Here is a 21,948-nt window from a genome sequence, read left to right on the forward strand (position 1 = left end):
GGCAGTTACAGTCCGCCATAGCTCTATAACATGTGATAGCCATTACACTTATTGTAGCCATCACTCTCTCCGCTCTCCCAGCTCTCCCTCAGAAGCGGCAATCACTCGCGGTGGCTCGAGGAGTGGTGGGCTCTGCTCCACCTCACGTAGATTAGCTTTGGAAAGGGTGCAATGGGAATAGTATTATATAAATATAAATAAAAGAGGTGTTGGTAATTTTACAAATGAATTTAATGGGAGCAGTCCAGAGATTTCAGTTTTTGGCTCCTAGAGAGGCCGTGCTGTAAACATCTCTTGCAGCGGATACACGACAAACGGCAGAGCACATCACTTTAATTCCCCGTCTTTTAATTCATTTGTTTAAGGATCAACTCCGCTTTAAAAACAGGTAAAAAATAAGCCAAATTGCAAAAAAACATACATCCTCACAGTCCTGGTTTCCTCACCGGAGTGTTGTTTGTTCTGAGCTCTAAAAACTGAGCCTAAATGCGATGTTGCACTCATTTTACATACTCAGGAACACCAGCTGTCCAAACAGCATCATGTGTGCCTGCCTGCTTACTGCTGTATTTAGATTTGTGTACTTAGCCTCCTCTGCTGCCCAATACACTGTCCTTTTCACTCCATGAGCTTTGTTCTACCTGTGTGGCTGGGGAGGATTATTTCCACGCTGTTTTCCTAGTGACTCATTAGCAGATACATGTGAGGGAGAAGCATCGGGTCGCCTGATGCTGCAAGACAATTCTCTGCATACCGCTTTGGCCTTTGGAGCTTTGCACGAACACGTAGCCTTATCGTATATATTTCTCCCAACTTATATGCTTTGGCGCTAACAAGGCTTGTCAAATATTATGATGTATATGCGCACAATTTGCATGTTTTTTCCAGTCAGTTAGGCTACACGTGCACGCAACATCCTCTCCGCACTGTGTTTCAAGTGTTGAGTAATCTGTGAGACACACAGCCCCTGGAATGAGATCATTTGAATAACGACTTAAGGGTTAGGATTTCTTTGTGCAGCTGTGCGGTATAGCGTTATGCACAGATCTGCCTCGGATGTCTGCCTGGCCGGGGACTCGTCTGAGGAGCCGCACATTCCTGCACATAGGAGCTCATGCTGCCATAGAAATAAAGTGGCCATATTTATTTTCACAATAGCGACCGTGTGGGATAGACGATCCTGGAAGCACTTCGCTCCAGACTAACTGTGAGCGGCGTCTTTTTACACGTCCGCCACAGCTCTGTGCAGCAGCTTTTACTAAATGTGCTCCCTCTGAGATGTAGGGCAGGTGCACATGCATACACTACCACTACAAACACGTCTCCGCTATTATCTTTGCTATGCCAAGTGCAATCAGCTCGTCTCATTCCTCCCCTGTGAGCTCGCAGGCAGCCGCTGCTGCGCTTCAGAGCGGGGAACAAGCAGAACCCTGTGGCCAGAGCCGTGTGATGAAGAAGGCACCTTTGGGCCATTAGTGGTGTACACATCTCCCGTTAATGTGTTTTACTTTTACCTGCTGGGAGTTTAATTAAAAAACAAAGAGCCTCAATTTAAAGGCCATTATTATGCTAATGTAGTAAGCACGGGATGGTGATTAAGCAGCTTTTAGGGCTGACTGGAGCTGGCCCTTGGGAGCAGAAGGATGGCACTTTTTATTTGGCTTCATTACTCTCCATGAATCTATGCTCCAAAGAGAAACGCTGATACTATGAAACAAGGTCAGCTACTAAGATCTTTTATGGAGTAGTATTATGGGTCCCACTTCTTTGTAGTGTAGTGCTCGTGCACACTCAAAGTTTCAACCTCCTTTTTATAGAGAGAGAGCGATTCAGGAAATGCTTTATCACGCGCCAATTGTGTTAAAAACTTTCTTTTGGAATCTACTTTTATCATCTCCCCCTCTGCAAGCAATTAAACGCTCGAATTAGCAAAATACAAGGTGCTATTTTTAAACCAACATCGAGTGTTTGCAGCATCTAGAGGACAAGGGGCTCACGCATAACAAAGTGATTTTCTTAAGGTTGAGACAAAGTTGAAAAGGTTTGCCTTCCACATCTGGGCATCAAATGTTTTCCTCTTTAGCTAAAGCTCTTGATACCGTTGCAAAGAACCAATTTTCACATACTGAGGCGTGTCTCATGAGGAGCTGAGAAGAGGCTGTTCTGTGGTTCAGAGATCTCAGCGCCTCTTTCAGACAGATATGTTTGTTGTCTTTCCAGACAAACACATCAAGAATCCACCTGAAAGTTCGGTTAAAATGTCTTTAAGATGTGTTCTTGCCATTAGTTATACAAGAAGATCAGTACCTCTTATATTGGTGGATTTAAGGCTATAGCCAGCAGCCTGTTAGCCTAGCTTAGCATAATGGGGAAACAGCTAGCTTAACTCTATACGAAAGAAACAGGAGTATCGGTCTTAAACATGTATTGTATCATATTTGTTTAAAGTGGCAGAGCTAGGCTAAGCTAACTGAATGCCCTTTAGGTTATAGTACATATATGAGAGTGGTACCAATCTTCAAGTCCAATTGCCGAAAGAAACAAAAACTCTATTTCCTAAAATGTTAAACTGTTCCTTCAGAGTTGCTTGTTTAGCTCTGGTTTCAGATTTTATGCTAAGCTAAGCTAACCAAATGCCATTTTATTTACAGTACAGATATGAGAGTGGGACCAGTCTTCAAATCTAAATGCTGGCAAGAAAAGTATTTCCTAAAATGTTAAACTGTTGCTTCAGAGTTTTTAAATACTTGTTTAGCCCTGGTTTCAGATTTTATGCTAAGCTAGGCTTATTAGCTGGCTGCAGGCTGTTCATTTAGCCAGCACTTGTGATATCAATCTTTCATTCTGTGAAATTTACTCGTCATCTGTGCTTTAGCTGAAGAGAAATGACATATTCAACATGTAGCCCAGCGGCTAAATCAGATAATATCGGTCGTGCACGTTTGACCGGCTGCTCCACACGCCCTCCGTCCTGCCCGGAGGCCCCTGTCTGACCTGCCTCGCAGGCCTCATCTCTCACCTCGGCAATGATTGGCATGGCCACAGGTTTCCTGCTCAAACACGAGAGCCCATCTTCAAAGTAATAGCTTACAGCTGCTGCCGGGATAATCCTCATCCCCTCTGTCTTTGAAGGGATGCGGTGACATAATAGCCCGGCCTATTCTTCCCTAAATTGTTATGGTGTTTCTCCGAGTGTTGTTCAATAGCAAAAGGGGAGTAGGTGAGACTGTTGCACGTGTTGCTAAATGTAGCATGATTATCAAACGCCATAAGCAGCTCCATACTCCCTGGCCTCCCCCTCGCTCCCCCTTCCCTTTCGTATTCTTCTGGGTTTCTTTTATCCCGCCCAGTCCTCCTGATGCTTATCACTGCGGCAGAAGCATTAAATGTAATGTCTGTAGAAGGGAAATCATTGGCAACATGTGGTGAGAGCTTAAGATGTTGTCACACTTTAAGTTGCCTATAATCTGTTCAAAGGGAGAGTGCATAGTTCTCCAAAGTGCCGGGAAAAGGGGGGAAGAAGAAGAGCGGCAGAGAGGCCGAGGTCTCTCAGCTGCACTTTGCTCGGCTGAAGTGTTCATCAGACAAAATAACTGTCGCTCCCTGTTGGCTTTTGTCTTCCTCATAATGCTCTTTTTTTGTTCTCGTCTGGGTTTTTTCTGTTGTTGCATTTTCTAAAAACACATCCTGCAGCGTTACAAGCCTCAGCAGTGTGATAATCTGTCACGGAGAGGAGGAGAGAGCCATAGATAACGTAAGAAAGAACAGACAGGGGATTACAGGTACGTGGACACAGGATTAAAAAGAGGGACGTAATGATTCCTCTGGGACGGAGCTATGTGCTGAGAGCCGCTCTTTTTCCATTTATGAGTCCAGTTCTAGGGAGGCCTGGGTAAATATTGACAGTCCTCTCTGCTTGAGATGCGGCCATTGATCCACACAGGAGGGTCTCATCGCTTGATCTGTGCGCTCAGGTGTGGGAGGAGGAGGTGGGGGAGCGAGAGCGGGGACGCTGCTTGTCATGCTGGTGGTCTTCTTTGTAGCTGATCAGCCTGGCTCTGCGACACCGGGAGTCGTGTTACCAAAGCAAGACGAGGGTCCAGAAAGTGGATTTTCAGTGGGTCAGTGGGATCAAGTGGTAAATAATCACTTTAAGTCTGATTCCTCGCACACCTACAGCTCTCTGATATCTCTAATATCCCAGAAGAGCTTCACAAGAAGGTGTGAAATCTCACTTTTTCTGCTAATGCTATCAGAAGCCCCTGTTGATATGTTTTTCCAGATATAGAATCATCATTTACATCTCCTCCTCTGCCTCTTCTCGGCCCACTGGCCTGCTCCTCAAACCACTAATCAGGTAATGTCGGGGAGGCTGAATGGCGTGCCTCCCCCTGGTCAACCTTCACTGCTCACACAGTGGTGTTGTTTTAAAGAGCATTCTTTAGCAGCTGAACTTGGAAAGGTATTAAAGTGGGATTAGGCTCCTCCACAATCCACTGCTTGTGTCATTCAGGGAGTTTGTGTTCTCCTCTCCCCGCTGCCACCTCCCCACTCCTCCTCTGTTTGATTGTGGCTAGCCGCAGGAGTGGGACCGACTGTGCCTTTCAAAGGAGAGGGGTAGGGTTAAATCCCTAGTCCACTGCTCCCTGCTAATTCTCCTTGTTCCTTAGAGAAGGATTTACTTCTGCTGCCAGCTTCTCAAAGGCCTTCTCTGCCCATCCGAAAAGTCGCCGTTGCCTTCCTGTGGAGGTGTGGTTGCCATAGAAGGGGCGTCATGCATGGCTATTCCATCTGAACCCCGCTGAGAAAGGGGACCGGGGACTGAAAACAGGCAGAAAGTCCGGATTAGACGCGAGGACAAAGCAGGACAGGAAGATTCCAGAAGGGACGAATAGGAATTACAGCAGCAAAAATAATGCAAAGTGACAGAGAGGGGAAATAGAAAAATAATGGCTTACAAGATTAGACTCGGCGAGGAGAGAGAAGAAAGGAAAGAGGGCTGAAAGAGAATGTTTTCATCTAGATGAGAAGATTTGAGAGAGCGGTCGAAGGTGAATGCGGAGCTCTGGACGTATCAAAACCGTGCTAACAAGTCATTTCCTCAACTTTTCTGCTCTCTTTCTCCTCTTAAGCCGCCGATCATTAGCTACACATTAGAGCTCGAGCTGGGAACTCGTCTTGACAGATTCATCACCTCTTTCGTCCTGATCCCGGCATGTTAACACGCTAATCCCTCTAAAACTAGAAACAACTCCCTGAATATTCAGTTTATCTTCAGAGCAGCGTGTTGACGTAAGATTTTCTTCTTTAATTCTCTTTTTTTTTAAATCAGAAATGTTTTTCTTGACTTTTATTTTCGAGCATCCAAACTCGGAGGTTTGTTTAGAGGAGAGATCCAGGTTGGCAGGTCACTTAAACCAGAACCCTGCTTGTTTGAGAAACATGCCAACATTTCTTTTTCATGGGATTATCCGTGAGGTCTTTCCATAGTTGAATAATAAGCTTCTTAATTTATTGTAATAAATGAAAGATTAAAGGATTTTATGAACCCTGTGGGCGCCAGTTTTTTGATATCTCTGTTGTTTTGCTGCAGGAGGATGGTTGAAAGAGAAAAAAGGGATGCTATCTTAGCATTTTTGTGCGCCTGTTACAGGTGGTGACGGAGGAAACTGGTACAATAACCTATAAGCTGATGTGATGTAATTAAGATAACATAAAGTGTAGCTCTCCTGATGCTGATCTGATGAGCGCATCATTTCAGGCGGCTGCAGAGACCAACCAAAAACCACACTACCGTGTTTCCAGCGTGCAAACAGCTGCTCATACAAGTGTGAACACACGCACACACACACACACACACACACACACACGGCGTATCAGCACTCAATCAGCACCTATAACAGCATTACCATAACAAAACCTTCCTTTGGTTTCCCTGCGCTCATATTTACACATTATATTCATCACTATCGCTCATCCCTGTCCCGGACCAGCAGATGATGTCAATCGCTCCTCTCGCTGCCTCCCTGCCTCGCACAATGAAATAGATGTTCACCACAAATAGATAGGCGGTTGCCAGCTGTCTTCCAGACCAGGGCAAACAAAGAGGCCGCTAATAAATCCAGCTTTACGGCTGGACAAGATCAACCACACTCCCTGCCTTCTTGCTCCGTTTAATGTGGCTTCTTGTGAACAACAGAGGACGAATTAAATGCCTCTCAGTCACCAATAAAACAATGCAAACATCTTCCTGAAAGCATATAAAAGAAGATGGAGGTGTTGTCGAGGATATGGTGATGGAGGCGGTGTAGAGCCATGATATTAGACAGTAGGATGACATATGAACAGACCAGAGGGCGGCCCAGTAGTCAGCAATGAATCATGCTCTCTGATAAGGTATCTGATGCATACAGAGGGTCCCGGTTATGAAAGAAATGTCAGAAAAGGCTGGATTAGGATCATCAGGATTCAGTGATCACTGCACTAGAACAGGGTCCAGCCTCTTTCTCAGATGGGGAGGGGGTTTGAGTGCCCATGACTGAGCTCAGTTGGAATGACGCGGGGCCGGGCCCACCCGAGAAATTTTAACAGATGAGCTGCTGCCAAAGGAGTCACCTCGCTGGCTGCCCACAGGAACAGCAAGCCAACTTGGACTGTAAATCAAAAACACTTGATGGGCAACTGAAAAAAAAGCAGAAGGGACAGAATAAAGCCACACACCTCGCCAAAATAAAAGCACTAAAAGTGAGACAGTAAGTTTTGCTGCTAGCAGCTGCTGTGGAAAAACATAAGATGACATAAATAGAAAACATTGTTATAAAAAAGAGAAGAGTTGTTTAGTAAGTGAACACGATCAGCTTTATGAAACACGTTTGGCTAGAGACACCGGTTTAGCTCAGCGGTTAAATCACGTGTCCCATATACAGAGGCAACATCCCTCGATGCAGCGGCCAGGGTTTCAACACCCGCCCTCAGCCCTTTGCCGTGTGTCATCTCCACTCTTTCTTCCCCTCTTTACAACACTATCCACTGTCCTCTCTCTGTCAATAAAGGCATAGAACTGGCTAAGATAAGCTAATGTTAGCCACTTTAAGCTACTGGATACAAAATTCCTGACTGTATTAAATGATTAGTTTTCAATATCTGTGTGTTATCTCTCTTTCCTTCAGAGGTTTGTAGTACAACTTTCTGAACAGCAGCCACTGTGATCGAAAGCTGCAAGTGAACGCACAAAAAATGCTAAAACATACGCTAACAGTAGCTCAAGAAGAGGAGTCAGTAGCTGACAGCATTATCTAGCTAAAGTTTGCTAACGTTAGTTAGCCTTAGCCACAATAAGCCACTGTGGCTGCAGCAGCAAAACCCATGTGTGCTGACCTGAACAAGGCATTTTTATTGTATTGTCTTAACTTTTAAAGACTCCAAAATAAATCTGCAATCAATTTCTGGCTCAAAGAAAATATTCAAAAGGGTGTGGGGAAGTTTCCTGAATGACTAAATTTTCTTTCTGTCTTATCTTAATATGAAAACCCAACCGATTCATGCTGATAGATGGTGTAAAAATGTGTTACAAAATGTTCCTTGTCAACAGCAAACCTACAATCATATTTCTTTTGTTCCGCAGGTTGTTTGCGACCAAGTGCAGCGGCTGCATGGAGAAAATCGCCCCCACAGAGTTTGTGATGCGCGCCCTGGAGTGCGTCTACCACCTGAACTGCTTCTGCTGCTGCGTGTGCGACCGGCAGCTGAGGAAGGGCGACGAGTTTGTCCTGAAGGAGGGTCAGCTGCTGTGCAAGATTGACTATGAGAGGGAGAAGGACTTACTCAGCTCGGTCAGCCCGGATGACTCAGACTCAGGTGAGCACCCTCTGCACCCTCTCACACCGGAGCGAGAACAGCACCCGGGTGCTATCATCACATGGCACCCGGGTGTTGTATTCTGAGTGCTCCGTTCCATCACAGTGGTAGCCAACATAGACATCCACTTTAACAGAGCGGTTTCGGTGCTATTTTAGTCGCATTAAGGGAAAAAAATAATATTATTATTTTGTGCTTTAACTTGTTGGCAGATTTTCAGAGCTCTCGCATGCAGCCAAGGCAGTAAAACAACATGGCTCCATCTGCAGCGGCTGATTTTCTATCATTTGAATTCAAGCGTTGAGCGTAGGTTTATGATACAGTAGGAAGTGGAAACAGGACGAAGCCAAGCCCCCCTGTATTAATGGCTCTGTGTGCGTGGGCAGGGTCTGGTGCTGGAAAGAATTAAATCACTGTATCATGGTGAGTGACAGAGGGATTTGGGGCCTTTCTGCAGAAAGCCTGCTCCTCCGCTCTTATCAGCTCGAGTGTTCCTCGCCTGTAGCCTCCACACACAACGAGGCATCTCGCCAAGCCTCACTGTTCACCACCATCTGGCTCACATTTAGACATGCACAAAAGCGAGGGAATTTGTCAAATACATCTGTGCCTGTGTCAACTTTTGTCAACTTGTGGGAATATTTGCTCTGCGTCTTCCTCGTTGGGTTTGTGTCCCGGCGTATCGCGCAGGCATGTCTTTTGTGCGACGTCTCCGGATTTGAAGGGGGAGAAAATGTCGACATGAGCAGAGGTTAACCTCGGCAGTGTGGCGGATGGAGTCTAGGTTTTCAGAGGAGAGATGTAGATACTTATCAGATAACGCTGAGGCATCATGTGCGCCTCTCCTTACAGAAACTAGATCCCAGAAATCATTAGGATTCATTCAATCAAACTGCTGCTTTAGATTTGGAAACAATTGTTTTCAGCCCCAGATGGAGGGATATATTTGTAATTCAATCATTTATTTGTCATGTTATGTTTATATAACTCTGTGGTCTTTTTGGCAGGTGAAATTTAGATTGAAATTCTGCCTGACAACAGTTTGAAATACTTTAAATGAGATGCTAACGTTAGCTTTATGTGTTGTTTAACCCCTAAGCAAAGATAAGCTTTAAGGAGACAGTGTATGTAACATGTTTTACGTCGCTTTGTGCTGTTTTTAATACAAAGACAAATAATGACCATCACATAAACTGTGAGAATGGCTCATAATTCTATAATTTAATGTGATGGTCATTGTTGACTATGAAGTTAGTGCGTAATAGCTGCAAACAGCAAGCTGGCTTTTATGTTAAAATATAAAAAAACTTTCTTAATTCTCTTAATAAAGGAAATCTAATAAAATCCCTGTCACTATCAAAGATATGTTGTAGGATAGGAGCATAAAAACACTCTGATTTTACTGCCAAAACTGTAATATCCTGCTGCTGACAGTAAAAATCTGGCGATCCATATGAAGGATGTCATTATTTTAGGGGGAAAAAGGAGCAAAAAAAAAAGTTGGACTTCCTCTCTGTGTCATGGGAGACGCATTTCCCGTATGTACTCGTGTTGCCTTTTTCATGTTGCACTTGATGTAGTATTCTTATCAGAGATTGATTTAGTGTAAATCAGACAAAGCTGAGTGCAATAAATTACACGTGACGCAGCGTCCAGTTCAATGACAAATGTGCATATTTCACTGCTCTCTCCAAGAGCGAGAGCCGCAGCCTCCTGTACGTCTAATCGTACATGTGGCCTTTTCCTTTTGTAATAAATAGATAACAAAGTATCAGAAACACATGTCTGCTTTGATTATGCACTTGTGGTGTGTGAATCTCCCAGAATGGGGAAGAACGAGGATATATTTATCAGCAGACTGTCACTGACTTGGAGGGTGTAGTCGGTTCAAGCTCGTACTGACGTTACAGAGTGATGTCTCTCTCTCTGCAGAGAAAAGCGACGATGAGGAGTTGGACATCAAGCCGGAGAAAGGCATCGCAGGCCAAGGGAAGGGGGATGATGGGAAGGATCCCAGGAGGCCCAAGAGACCACGAACCATTCTGACCACTCAGCAGAGACGGGCCTTCAAGGCGTCCTTTGAGGTGTCCTCTAAACCGTGCAGAAAGGTAAGACAAAGATCTGTGAGGAAAACAAAATGTTTTTTTATATTCTCTGCTTTCCATCTTGAGGACATTTAAATGCCGACCACGAGCCCTACAGTAGTTCCACAAATAAAATTCTCAAATTAAAAAAATCTCCCCCACCTCAGAGCTCGGCTTTGAAGTGGCGAGCAGCTCTCTGTTCTGTGTTAGCTGAGGCAGGCTGGTGTAACGCAGCCCGCCTGCTCAAAATATCATACTGCGATAGGAGCACTGCCTCTGCAGCCCCGGCCCTAAAACAGGCGCTGCGCCGGGGCCAAGGCTTTGAAGAGCCAATAACCAGGAGGTCCAAAAAGACCACTGCGTTCATTCAGCGCTCAGCGAAATCAAAGCAAATCAAAGAGGCAGCGCGCCTGTCGGGAAATGTGGCAGAGATGTTAAGGAGGAAAAGTATTCCAGTGTGCTGTGAAGTGTTTTGTCGTCATGTGTGATGCTGGATATGTTTTGTCTCGGTGGTTTCAGGTGCGGGAGACGCTGGCCGCAGAGACGGGGCTCAGCGTCCGGGTGGTGCAGGTGTGGTTTCAGAACCAGAGAGCTAAGGTGAGAGCCACTCACACAGGATGAGTCACACTCTGCGTCCGCTTACAACAGCCTTGTTCCATCTTCCAGTCCGACTAATAAATCAGCACAACTATGCGTGTTAAACTTATCACTGCATTCCTTTCACAAATGTACCAAAAAAAAGAGAATGAGGAGTTGCAAATCTAGCTCACTCTTGCATTAAACGTCTACGCCCTCCTCTTTTCTGATGATTATCTCCTGAAGAGCTTTGATACTTGACAATGAAGTGCACTCACACACTGATTCTGTGCGGTTCACTCGAGGGTGAACAGCGAGGAGCATCCTTTTTAAATTAAAGAGCGCATGTTAGTTTTGGGGGCTCCTCACAACTTTGACTCCTTTCGTTTCAGATGAAGAAGTTGGCAAGAAGACAGCAGCAACAACAAGAACAACAGAATTCTCAGAGACTCGGCCAAGGTACGGAGCGGCGCTTAGTCTGCACACACGGGGGAAGATCTCTGCCTCAGAGCTCTTTGTCTGGGAAATCTCTTCGTAGCTTTGTTTTTTTTTTCTTTCACATTTTCTGCATTTTTAAGCTTAATTTCACTCCAAAATTCATCTTTGTTAGTGTTACTTAATATGCTCCACTTACTGCTTTATACAGAGTTTGACACTTTTTTTAACATCCATCTACTTTTCTCACCTTAAATCAGAGTTAAAAATGTCACACAAACGTCACAAATAAAAGCTGCTAGTCTAGATTAAAACATATAATTGTAATATAAACATACAGCTTTCATAGGTTCTGCATGTTTCACTGTGGGAGAATGAAAAGATGCAATTTAAAGACGTTATTTCTGGAGAAAAACATATCAGACACAATTTGTTATTAAAAGCAGATAATTTATTTATGTCATAAAAAACTTTCGCCCCTGGAAAAAGCCTCTGTCAGTCAAAGCTGGTGTTCTCTGTAACTGAGAGAAGCCGGAGAAAGTGGAGAACGTTGTACAAACAGCACCCAGCATGCATTGCGCCCCTCCCTCTGAAAGGAACAGCTCAGCGAGAGACGCTGGAGTGAAATACTACTGTTTTCATTGTGATGAAAATATATCGGTGAATCGTCTAAAAAATCTTCAGGTCTGCAGTCTACATTTCAAACCTGATGATTTTGAACGAGACATGACATCGGAGGCGGGCGTCCTAGATTGAGGAAGTGTAGTTTAGCGAGCTCCCTGGCCTCCGCCAGATGGCGTGTTTTACGTAGTCTGGTGGAGGTTTTCCAGGGCCCATTGGAGAAGCGGATAGCCTCCTCCAAAGGCACAGAGCGACACTGCATTATTTCCTAGCATAATGGCATTAGCTCCCCATAATAGCATGATAGGACTGAAGTTGAAAATCGGCGAACTGGCCCTTTAAGTTTTTTAAGCAATATATGTTCACATCAAGAGGCTGCACGGTGGTTAGTGCTGTCACCTCACAGCTAGAAGGTTCCTGGTTTAAACCCCAGTTCTGACATAGTGGGTCTTTCTGTGTGGAGTTTGCATGTTCTCCCTGTGCATGTGTGGGTTCTCTGCGAGTACTCCGGCTTCCTCCCACAGTCCAAAGACATGCTTGTTCGGTTCATTGGTGACTCCTAAGTTGCTCATAGATGTGAATAGGAAAGGTTGTCTGTCTCTGTGTGTCAGCCCTCTGATTAATATGGCAATCAGTCCAGGGTGTATCCCACCTCTCGCCCAATGACACCTCAGAGAGGCTCCTGAACAGGATAAGCGATTATAGATAATGGATGGATGGATGGATATTCAAATCAAGCTGGTACATGAGCAGCAGAATAGTTAAACACCCAATCAGAAAAGTGTTTGTTCATTTCATCTTCAATCAAACGTGTTGTGAGAAACGAGTACATATCTTCAGTAATTAAACTGAATAACAGATTGCAGATATGCTTCTGTGTAAACAAGAGCGCTTCCCATCACAAGTAAGATGGATTCTTTGGAAGCCAAACAAAATGAATGTCAGACGTCATTCTGCAAAGCCACTGCAAAGGAAAGTTCAGGGGGGGTTACAGTGATGGAGCCACAAGAGTTAGCCAAGAGCTGTTTGTGTAAGGAGAACTACTGTAGGTTTCCATGTAAATACTAACAGACACAGGAAGGCTAACTTGATTAAGGCTTGTGTGGATGTAAGATGAACAGGTATGAATGGGAAACTACCAGGATGACACACCAGGATGTTTATGCCTCCGTCATCCTGGTTTTCCCCTCTTCACCCTCTGTGCGTGGGTTCATTTACACTCTGCAGACTCATCCCGAGCGGTTTTCCTGTAATGATTTTGCTTTTGTTCCCTTGCAGAGGTGATGTCCAATCGCATGGAGGGGATGATGAACTCCTTCACACCGCTGGCTCCGCCGCAGCAGCAGCTGGTCGCCATGGATCAGAACGGCTACAGCACAGACCCGTTCCAACAGGGGCTCACCCCCCCACAGATGCCCGGGGACCACATGAACCCATATGGTGAGCATCCACAACCCCCCCCCCCCTCTCCTCTTTACCAAAAAAGAAAACACCCACTCATGCTCTAAAAAACACACACATGCCTGTCCCTTGATCAACCTCATAGCTCCCCAGTGTGGGACATGTGTTTGAGCCGCAGCCCCCCTGATTTAAGCTGCTCACAGAGACGTACGATGGGCTTCTCCTCCCACATGAGATAACACCCAGGCTCGTGGGCTCTGAAGTTCATTTTAAAATCTCTTTAATATGGTTTTAGCTCCCCGCCTCCACTTCTAAAACATGCCACGTTACTGATGATGTTTTCCAATGGTGGTAAAAACATGTGGTCAGTGCGGACAGCTTCAGATAAATGCAAACCAAACAGTGATTGAGGGCCGTGTGAGCTAATGAATCAGAATGTGAAAACAACAAGGCTCTGATTTCTGTGTGATACAGGAAAGAATTAAAACGCAAACAAGGACGGGGGGGAAAAAATCAGTCAATCAAGTGTTAGTCCACAGGATGTAACTGGAATAACACATTTCTAAGTGATGTCCTCAACAAGCCCCAGAGGGACCATTTCCTGAAGTTCATAACTTCCTTATAATTTGCCTCCATTTAGTTCTTCTCGGTAGTAAGAACCCAAATCCCCCGTCTCATCACTCGCCTTTGGTTTGGGGAAAAGAACAATATTGGCAAGGCATTAAAAGATATGTCTCAAATCACTGTCCCCATTTTGTGCAACACTATCATTAAGATCCAGAGTGTAATAAAGTTAACTATTCCCTCCAGAGAAATAACACGTTGAGGTTTTATGAAAGGCGGAAACAGTTGCTATTAACCAGATCTTTTAGGAGGATGCCCCTTGTTTACATGCTCCCTCACAGACCGCAATTGTCCCAGCGAGGGCAGCAAAAAGTGAGCTTTGATGATAACTAACAAAACACTTCTCCCGATTGTGATGACACACAACAGCGATCTCTCAAAGTGACTATTAGTAATTATAATTTCCCAACGCTGCTATAAATCTCCACTGAAAGATTGCGCTGATTTCCCAGTCAGAGCGGGGTGTCGGTGCGTTTTTTGAATGACGCCTCTGCCACCGAGTCCTGACGGCCTATCTCTGTATCGTCTCTCTCCGCAGGTAATGATTCTGCTTTCCATGACATAGACAGCGACACGTCTTTAACCAGCCTCAGTGACTGCTTCATGGCATCCTCAGAAGTCAACTCCATGCAGGCCCGCGTGGGAAACCCCATTGACCGCCTCTACTCCATGCAGAACTCTTACTTTGCATCATGAAAGAGTTTTAAGAGAAAAAAACATCAGCACAGAATAAACTGCCCATCTCAACCCTGAAGCGCGATGGCCAGGAGTTTTTCTCCACCCACACGGACTCGACAGAAGAATCACCTCCTCGCAGTGTCTCCTGGTTATGTGCTGAAGCTTACGCAAAGATAGTAAAACCACTCGTTGTAGGACAGTGAAGATTCCTGGGGGACAAGACGTAAATATTGTTAGAGATTATTCGGTAGGTTATCTGTCACAGGAGATATTACTCTTTTCTTTGTTCACGTGAAGAAAACAAGTAGATATTGAAGCCACTTATTACACAAACCAAATATCACAGTGAGTTTATACAGTGCATGATCAATTGTAAACTAAAACTTTTTGTAAGCCCCGCCCACCCTGGTTAAGATGTGGTGTTTGGACTGTTTCTTCTTCACACTACATGGACTTCCATGTTCACCGTTAGCATTTTGATCACTTTCAATAGGTTTAGATATTGTGTTAATAGTAAATAGGTGCAGCATGTCTGCAGGAGTGACTGTACATTTGTGTATGTATGAGAGTTTGTGGGCGAGAACGAGTTGTTTAGAGGAGAAAAAAGTGCAGAGAAGTAGGATCAGTGAAGTGTAAATACTTTCCCCAGGCAAATTGGATGTGCATGTTAAAAATGGAAAGCATTCTATTTATTTAACTATAACAGGCTCTTGAAGGTGCATATTAAAACTGAAAAGCTTTATTTAAAAAGGAGAGCATTTTTTTTGTTGAGCAATTAGTGAGTTCCTGAGTATCACGACTCATCTGTATGCCTTTTTAATATGAAGATTAACCCTTTGTTTTGTTTATTTCCTCAGCCAAGCTGTAAATGAGCAATGTTGCTATTTATTTCGTACAGACCATAAAACCTTTTGTTGTCATTGTCATATGTGCATTCTCAAAAATGTTAAAGTTGCTAATTGACCAAAGTTGACTGGTTTGATGAATAAACAATGTCTTTCTCCTGATAACATTAAATAAATGCCATTCAGTGATCATTCACAAGGTAACATTTCAAGTCCCAAAGTATGGCCTGCTTCACTGAGCATTGTGTATGTTTTTACCTGTTTTATGTATTTATGTTTCATTTGATAGGGACAGATACAATATACATAGATAAACTGAGAACAGCCATCCAATGCAAGCATCCTTGTGTTTGTAGCGTCTGAAAGTTTGCAACACCCGTCTTTAGAAGGGCTTTAAAGAAACTGAGAGGTTAGTAACAGAAAAGTAAGACAGAAAATACATTAAATACAACAAGGTACAATTAAGCACACATTAAAAACATTACATTTAAAAGCTGGACATGAGTGCAGGTTTGTTGTTGAATAAACCAGGAAGTGATCAGGTAGCAAGTTCCAAGACTTCATTACGCCGTAAAAGCTGTCTGAGCAAAAGATGTTTTGCAGAATGGCACCAAAATTTAAAATGAGTGATACATATGACTGTTAAAGAAATCAGGAGGAGATTTCTTGTTGAAAATCACCGCTTAAGCATGTACAGGACAAAATCAGCAAAGAGATAAGAGGTTCGGCTTTGTCCACAGGGGGCGCCAAAATCAACACAAACTGAAAGTTCCTCACAGGAGGTTTAAAGTTTATTCAACACTTTACATCAGGATTTTAACCATGCTTACTGCAAGGCTCAATGTCACAGAGTCAGTCAGTATCATGGATTCATTATTAACACATGTATACCGTGCTGCTGAGCCTTGCTTCCACTTTTTCCCGGTGGCCACTTGTGGTACTGCAGCGAACAATCCTTAAACGTCCACTGTTGACCAACATTATAAAAGAGATGTCTGTAAAACTGTTGACAGGACACCTCCAAGCGCAAAATAAGGTCTTGATTCTTGGTTTATGGAGGTTTTACATTTTTCAAAACATTTAAAAATCCATGACATCATCACAATAAAGTCTCCGGGCTAGGCGAGCAACTCCTATTTTAGTAAATAGGTGCCATCTTTTGGTCAGGTATCCAGGTATTAATGATAAATTCATTTGGTAGTATAATAAGTCTATTGTATCGAGTGCCAGAATGTTCTGTACAGTTATTCAGGGTCCCCAGAGGATGAATCCTACAGCCTTTTTAATCACCTGACTTTTCTTTTAGCACCAATCCTTAATGACAAGCTACATGCTAACTCAGGACATTCAAAGCACCTGTAGGCTACTTTGTGTGTAGTGTTAGTAAATGTTAGCATCTAAGCTAATACTCTTAGCTACTCTTAAGCTAATACTCTTAGCTTAGATGGTGGATAAAATACTGACAAGTATGTTATCCAAGTTAGCGTTGTCATTGTTAGCATGTTAGCTGTGCCAAAGTACAGCCTCACAGAGCCGTTAGCATGGCTCTAGATTTTAGTCCTTTCAAATTAAAACCAAACTGTGTTATATGCTTTCATCAGCTGACCTAATACTGATCTAATGCTCATAACCATTCCAATGTGTGAGTTGTCTGCGAGGCTCCTACATGTACATGTAGTGAGGGTGAGGTCGGAGAAAAGTTCAGGTGACATACCAGTACAGCTGCACGACTAGCGAGCGAACCCCACCTATAACCTGAGGGCTCGTCGGGCGGCTGCTTGGAAGTACCATCTGGGTGCTCCTTCATCTCTCTGACAGCTCCTCAATGTGGCCCAGCAAGCCTCCACCCACCGTCTGAGCAGTCACGTGACCATGCAGATAAACAGTGCGTTTATGATGTTCTTTGTTTCTATGACTCAATATATCCCCAATGTCACACTCATGACAGGGTTTAATAATCCCGGCCAGAAGGAGCACATGAAATTGTCAGATGTGTGAGGATTTAGGGCATGAGAGCAGTGTGGTACATAGATATAAATATGTCTCTGCTATCAAGCCTTCAATCTGACAGCCAGGTGTTGGACTTGTTGGCAAGGTTAGACCGACATTTATCTTAACTTGTCACACAAGAAGGCGAGTATCCCCGCTAGCACGACGCAGTGACGTCATCAGAAGCTTGAACCTGATTGGGTGAGATTTGTTTGAGTATGAAAATGAGATAAAATGGATCTAAAATACGTCTAGGTGTACAGGAAACAATGTGTTTGTGTGTGTGTGCGTGTGTCTCTATGTAAGTAACAATAAGCAAGACTTGCAGGGACAATGAGCAGGTCTGCGTCGGGTCTCTGGTATATATCTGGATTAAAGTGTGAAAGACCGAGCAAACACAAGCGACAAAGGCTCCCATTTACAGTAAACATGGACGGGGCTGCCACGCACACTTTGTGTTTGCACGGGATAGACAGCACAATTAGCCTGAACCTCTCCCTTTTCAGGGCAGGCCAGGTGAGCTTACAGAGAGGTGTCTGGGTGCAGAGGAGGACAGAAGGCCCTGTGCTGACATTGTACAGGAAAATGTGAGGGGAAAGCCTCAAAAACCATAAATTCTCCTACATATTAAAGCTGAATTTTCTTTCTGTTCGAGACTATAACCCTGTAATTGTTGGAGGTATACAAACACTGTGGCCCTCATAAGTCGTGTAAAGGGTGAGATGGCAGATCAAGTCTGGCGACACCTGTCAAAAAATGCAAACATTAAAGCAAACAAACAGATTTATGGCTGACTATTTGTTAAACCCTCTTTTTAAACAAAAGTTTTAACCCCCCTCAGGCGGCTGTATCTTCAAGGATCAGCAGCTGGGTTTAATGCAGGAGGTGGCAAATAGAATAGAATAGATGGGAGAATTCTGATCAAGTTCTTCACTGAAGTTAAAGAAGTACATGCTCTTTAATGTACTCACTGTATTAAAGTCAAAAGCAGCAGCCTAAAGGACATTTCAACCCGCTGTTTCTGTGCAAAGCTAACTGAACCTCACATCATATTATTTTTTTTCTTTAAATAACATAAAAATTATACTGAAAATAACGAGCATTAACTTTTGTTAATGTACAAATAAAATGGATAGTGAATGTTGTGGCCAGTTCCCTTTCTCACATGTTGCCACCAGCTTCTAGTTCTCCTAGCTTATCACGCACATGTCACTCACCTGATGCCTCTTCTACATGGCTGAGTTTCATTCTCTTGTCTGCAACATTTATTTTGTAAGATAATTTTTTTGGCCTTTGCCTTCATTATATAGGACAGTGGATAGAGCAGAAAACGTGGAAAGAGAATTTATTTGATTTGATAGGGACGATGCAAGCACGAAACCGAAACCGAGAGTTTATCGCAAATTTTCCACTCTTGTCCCTAATTGGGCCTTAAAAATAAAGCTGTCAGTATCATAAAACCACCTAGAACTACAGATTTGAACGTACAGTTAAAAATATATGCCATATTACTGTATAACAACACACAAATACATACATACAACATACAATGATACAAATAAGTAATTTAAAATACAAGCTAAAAAATGACCACAGCTCTGGTTTGCTTTGAGCCAGTATTTAACCTTTGTTGTGAACGATTTTATATCAGGGATTAATTAGATGTTGGTTATGTGTTCCAGAGTTGACAGGTCTTTTTTTGGGGGGGGGGGGCTTTTTTGCTTTATTTGATAGGACAGCTGAAGAGAGACAGGAAGTGTGGGGAGTAGAGAGTGGGGGATGACGTGCACCAAATGATCAGCATACCGGGAGTCGAACCTGCGATCAGTGCGTCACGAACTGTGGCCTCGGTATCTGGGGCGCCTGCTCTACCAGCACTCCACCCTTAGACACTTAAACCACTGAGCCAAACCCTTGCCCCTTGTCTGTTACAGCTTAATACATCTTGTTTTTTTTAAAGATTTTTTTTTGCTTTTTATGCCTTTATGTGAGAGAGAGAGGACAGTGGGTAGTGTCAGAGAAAGGGGAGGAGAGAGTGGGGACGACACACGGCAGGGGGGGCGAGGGTGGGAGAGGAGCCCGGGGCCGCCGCACTGAGCCTCTGTACAAGTGACGCACGATTTAACCGCTGAGCTAAACCAGCTCCCCTCGTCCATTACATCTTTATATATCTTGTAGGTTGTTTTTGTCATGTTAAGTCTATCATGAGTGATGGATACGCCAATGAATTGTCTTTTTTTTATTTGGGTTAAAATCGGTCTTGATTTACAGAAGGGGGTATTGAATAATGCAAAATAATTCCCCTAAATAAACCAGTAGCAAAGCTAAAGTTATGAGCCTGTTCTAAAATGTAAGGAGTCAAAGTACAGATATATGTGTTATAATGTAGGCAGGGGTCGAGGTAAAAAGTTGTATTAAAGCCGAGAAAACTGCCCATTGAGCTCTTGAATCTAAAAGGCAACACTGTGTCCTTTAGATACACAGTACACGTGGGATTGGACAGTGTAAAAACTAAAATATAATTTTCCCAGGATGCATTTAATTTACTATTTTTATCGCCACACTCTACTTCCTCGACACTTCCTGCGTTCCCTTACCTCCTTTCCCCACTTTCCTCTCTTCAAACCTCAAACAGCAAAAGGCGGCGAGTGAACTTCATGTCACTTCTGCTTGTTCTCTGGCACTTGGACGTGAATCGGCCAAAGACGACACTCAGAGGTTGAGGTAAGTGTGGCCTCGGTATGAAAACAGTCGGGCTGAAACCTGACCCGAAGACACACACGCAAACTCACGGAGCATTAAGAGTCGGCCTTCAGTAAACTGTTCACACATTTACTCTTCTGCCGTCCTGGCACCACATAGGAAATGAGTCTAGTGACAATATTTTCACTAGATAACCAAAATCCTGAAATTTTCCACCTGAGACACAATTGGAGGTTTGTGATCCGCGTCTCCTGCCCTGCCCATGAAAAACACACGGAGCTTGATTTGTTATTTGTGGTAATTTAACGCAAGATTCTCACCAGCCGCCCCGTAAAAACACGGCGTGACCTCGGACGGTAGCTCGAGCACCTCCCACCGTCACTTCATCACTGTAAATCAGGCGGGAGTGGCTAATTTAAACCATGCAGCGCTTTTATTTTGAAATGTCTATTGTACTTCTAATTGTCATTTCTCAACTCCACATTCACGACAGACCAATATGGCATTTTTTCGAATAAACCAAGCCCAATTAATTGTAGCTTTTGCATTCCCAAAGACACTCAGACGTCTGTGGGTTCAGTACAGTCTCGATTTCTTCTCATGATTTCAGAGTTCACAGGAGTTCACAGCGAGTCCCCAGTGGGAGCAGAAAGGGGGAGAGGGGGGCTTTTGGGTGTTTTCGTTGGGCACTTTCCATGCTGTGTGGTTAATTGTTAAAGGGAGACTTTTTAACCAGCGTCTCACACATATTCTTTGAGCCTTGAGGGCATGAGTATAATCAAATGGTAGACGTTTCTGAGGTTTTGGCCACAGAGAGGCGTCACAGCCAGAGATCCAGTAGTGTGTTGCTTTATTGTGTCAGTCAGAAGCAAGAAATACTGCTGCCTCATGTATGAGGCATTGTTTGTATGCTACAGCTCCGACATAGATGTAGTAACAGTGACTTTATTAATCCGGGAGTAGGGAACTATTTTACTGAAATGCCACAAGTGATGCAGTCCATCTATTTCCACGCTCCTTACAGAGGAGAGCATTCGTAACATACAACATCGTGGTGCAGTCATTCATTCCATCTGTCTCAAAATGACCATTTGAACCTCTCCACAGACATTTCTGGGACATGTAAACATATTGCTGCTTTCTCTGACCTCCTGCCTCTGTTCCTGCGCTGAGAAAAAGACGGTGTAGGATTCACCTCTCAGCGCCCAGGGGTGCAGATAGAGCCCTGGATAGCGCTCAGTAATCCCCACCACTATTGGAGCCCATCTGTTTTGGTTTTCATTTTTCTGCATTATTAGTGCTTATTGGTACATGGTCTAGGAATGTAGCCAGGGTGTTTGAAGTCACGCAGGAAGGTGATGCCAGGGGCATTAAGTCGAAGGAATGATGACCTTAAAGGTCTAACACAAGCCAGCGCTGCTAACCTCCAGGAGCCTCTCCCTTGATGTTGGAATCCAAGTCCTGCTCTCTCTCCTGCCTCGGACGCCCGGGACTTTGCAATGTGCCATTTTGTCTGGCAGTCGAGAAATCTCTTAGTCATGAGGTTGTCTTGTGTGGTGATGTTCTCACAAAAAAAACAACCTGACGATTTCTACCAAAATCGAAAAGCAAACAACAAAAACAGACGTTTGTGTTCTTTCAATATTTTTCCAGGAAAAGGGAAAAGGGTATTCTTTTTCAGCTTTAGCTCATTTCGAAAAGCTTTAACAAGGATTATTTGCTGCCTCCCATTCACATTATGTGGCATTGTATAATTAGCATGAGCATTAATATAAACCATCTACAGCCATGCTAGCTTTGTGAGGATGTTCGAGGGCACAGCTGTGCTTTGAGCTAAATGCTAACACCAGAATGCTAACATACGCTCCATAACTATGTCGCTATCATTGTCACCATGCTGAGGTTTAGCAGTTTTAACACTAGAACCGCCAGGGGTCACAGTATACCTAAAACCGCAGACGGGTAACATTTACCCACTATTAGAATGTATTGATTTTCAAGGTACAAGGTTCATTTATTTATCATTTTACAACACAAAGTTGTATCATGAAATGCTAGATGTGGTGTCTTTATGCAGCTTACAAAATGACAACATGACAATGAAATATATATAACAATAAACTTTATTAGCAAAG

The 21,948-nt window shown here is 43.8% G+C and overlaps 1 protein-coding gene across 2 annotated transcripts in view; it reads left to right on the plus strand.

Moving 5' to 3' along the window:
- Positions 1–14,294, plus strand: part of lmx1bb (LIM homeobox transcription factor 1, beta b) — a 46,177-nt gene extending 31,883 nt beyond the window's left edge. The window contains exons 3-9 of one of the 2 annotated variants that reach the window (XM_069683362.1): positions 7,625–7,857; positions 9,790–9,965; positions 10,461–10,538; positions 10,910–10,988; positions 11,484–11,501; positions 12,852–13,013; positions 14,137–14,294. In XM_069683362.1, coding sequence (XP_069539463.1) covers positions 7,625–7,857; positions 9,790–9,965; positions 10,461–10,538; positions 10,910–10,988; positions 11,484–11,501; positions 12,852–13,013; positions 14,137–14,294 — 904 coding nt within the window. The remainder of the gene's footprint in view (positions 1–7,624; positions 7,858–9,789; positions 9,966–10,460; positions 10,539–10,909; positions 10,989–11,483; positions 11,502–12,851; positions 13,014–14,136) is intronic. The other variant, XM_069683363.1, reaches the window with a different exon arrangement.
- Positions 14,295–21,948: the final 7,654 nt, after the last annotated feature.

Source organism: Semicossyphus pulcher, unplaced genomic scaffold (genome assembly GCF_022749685.1).
Source record: "Semicossyphus pulcher isolate SPU_LCO1_2020_fin unplaced genomic scaffold, fSemPul1.0.p SCAF_6, whole genome shotgun sequence".
In the NCBI taxonomy this organism is placed as follows: Eukaryota; Metazoa; Chordata; class Actinopteri; order Labriformes; family Labridae; genus Semicossyphus; species Semicossyphus pulcher.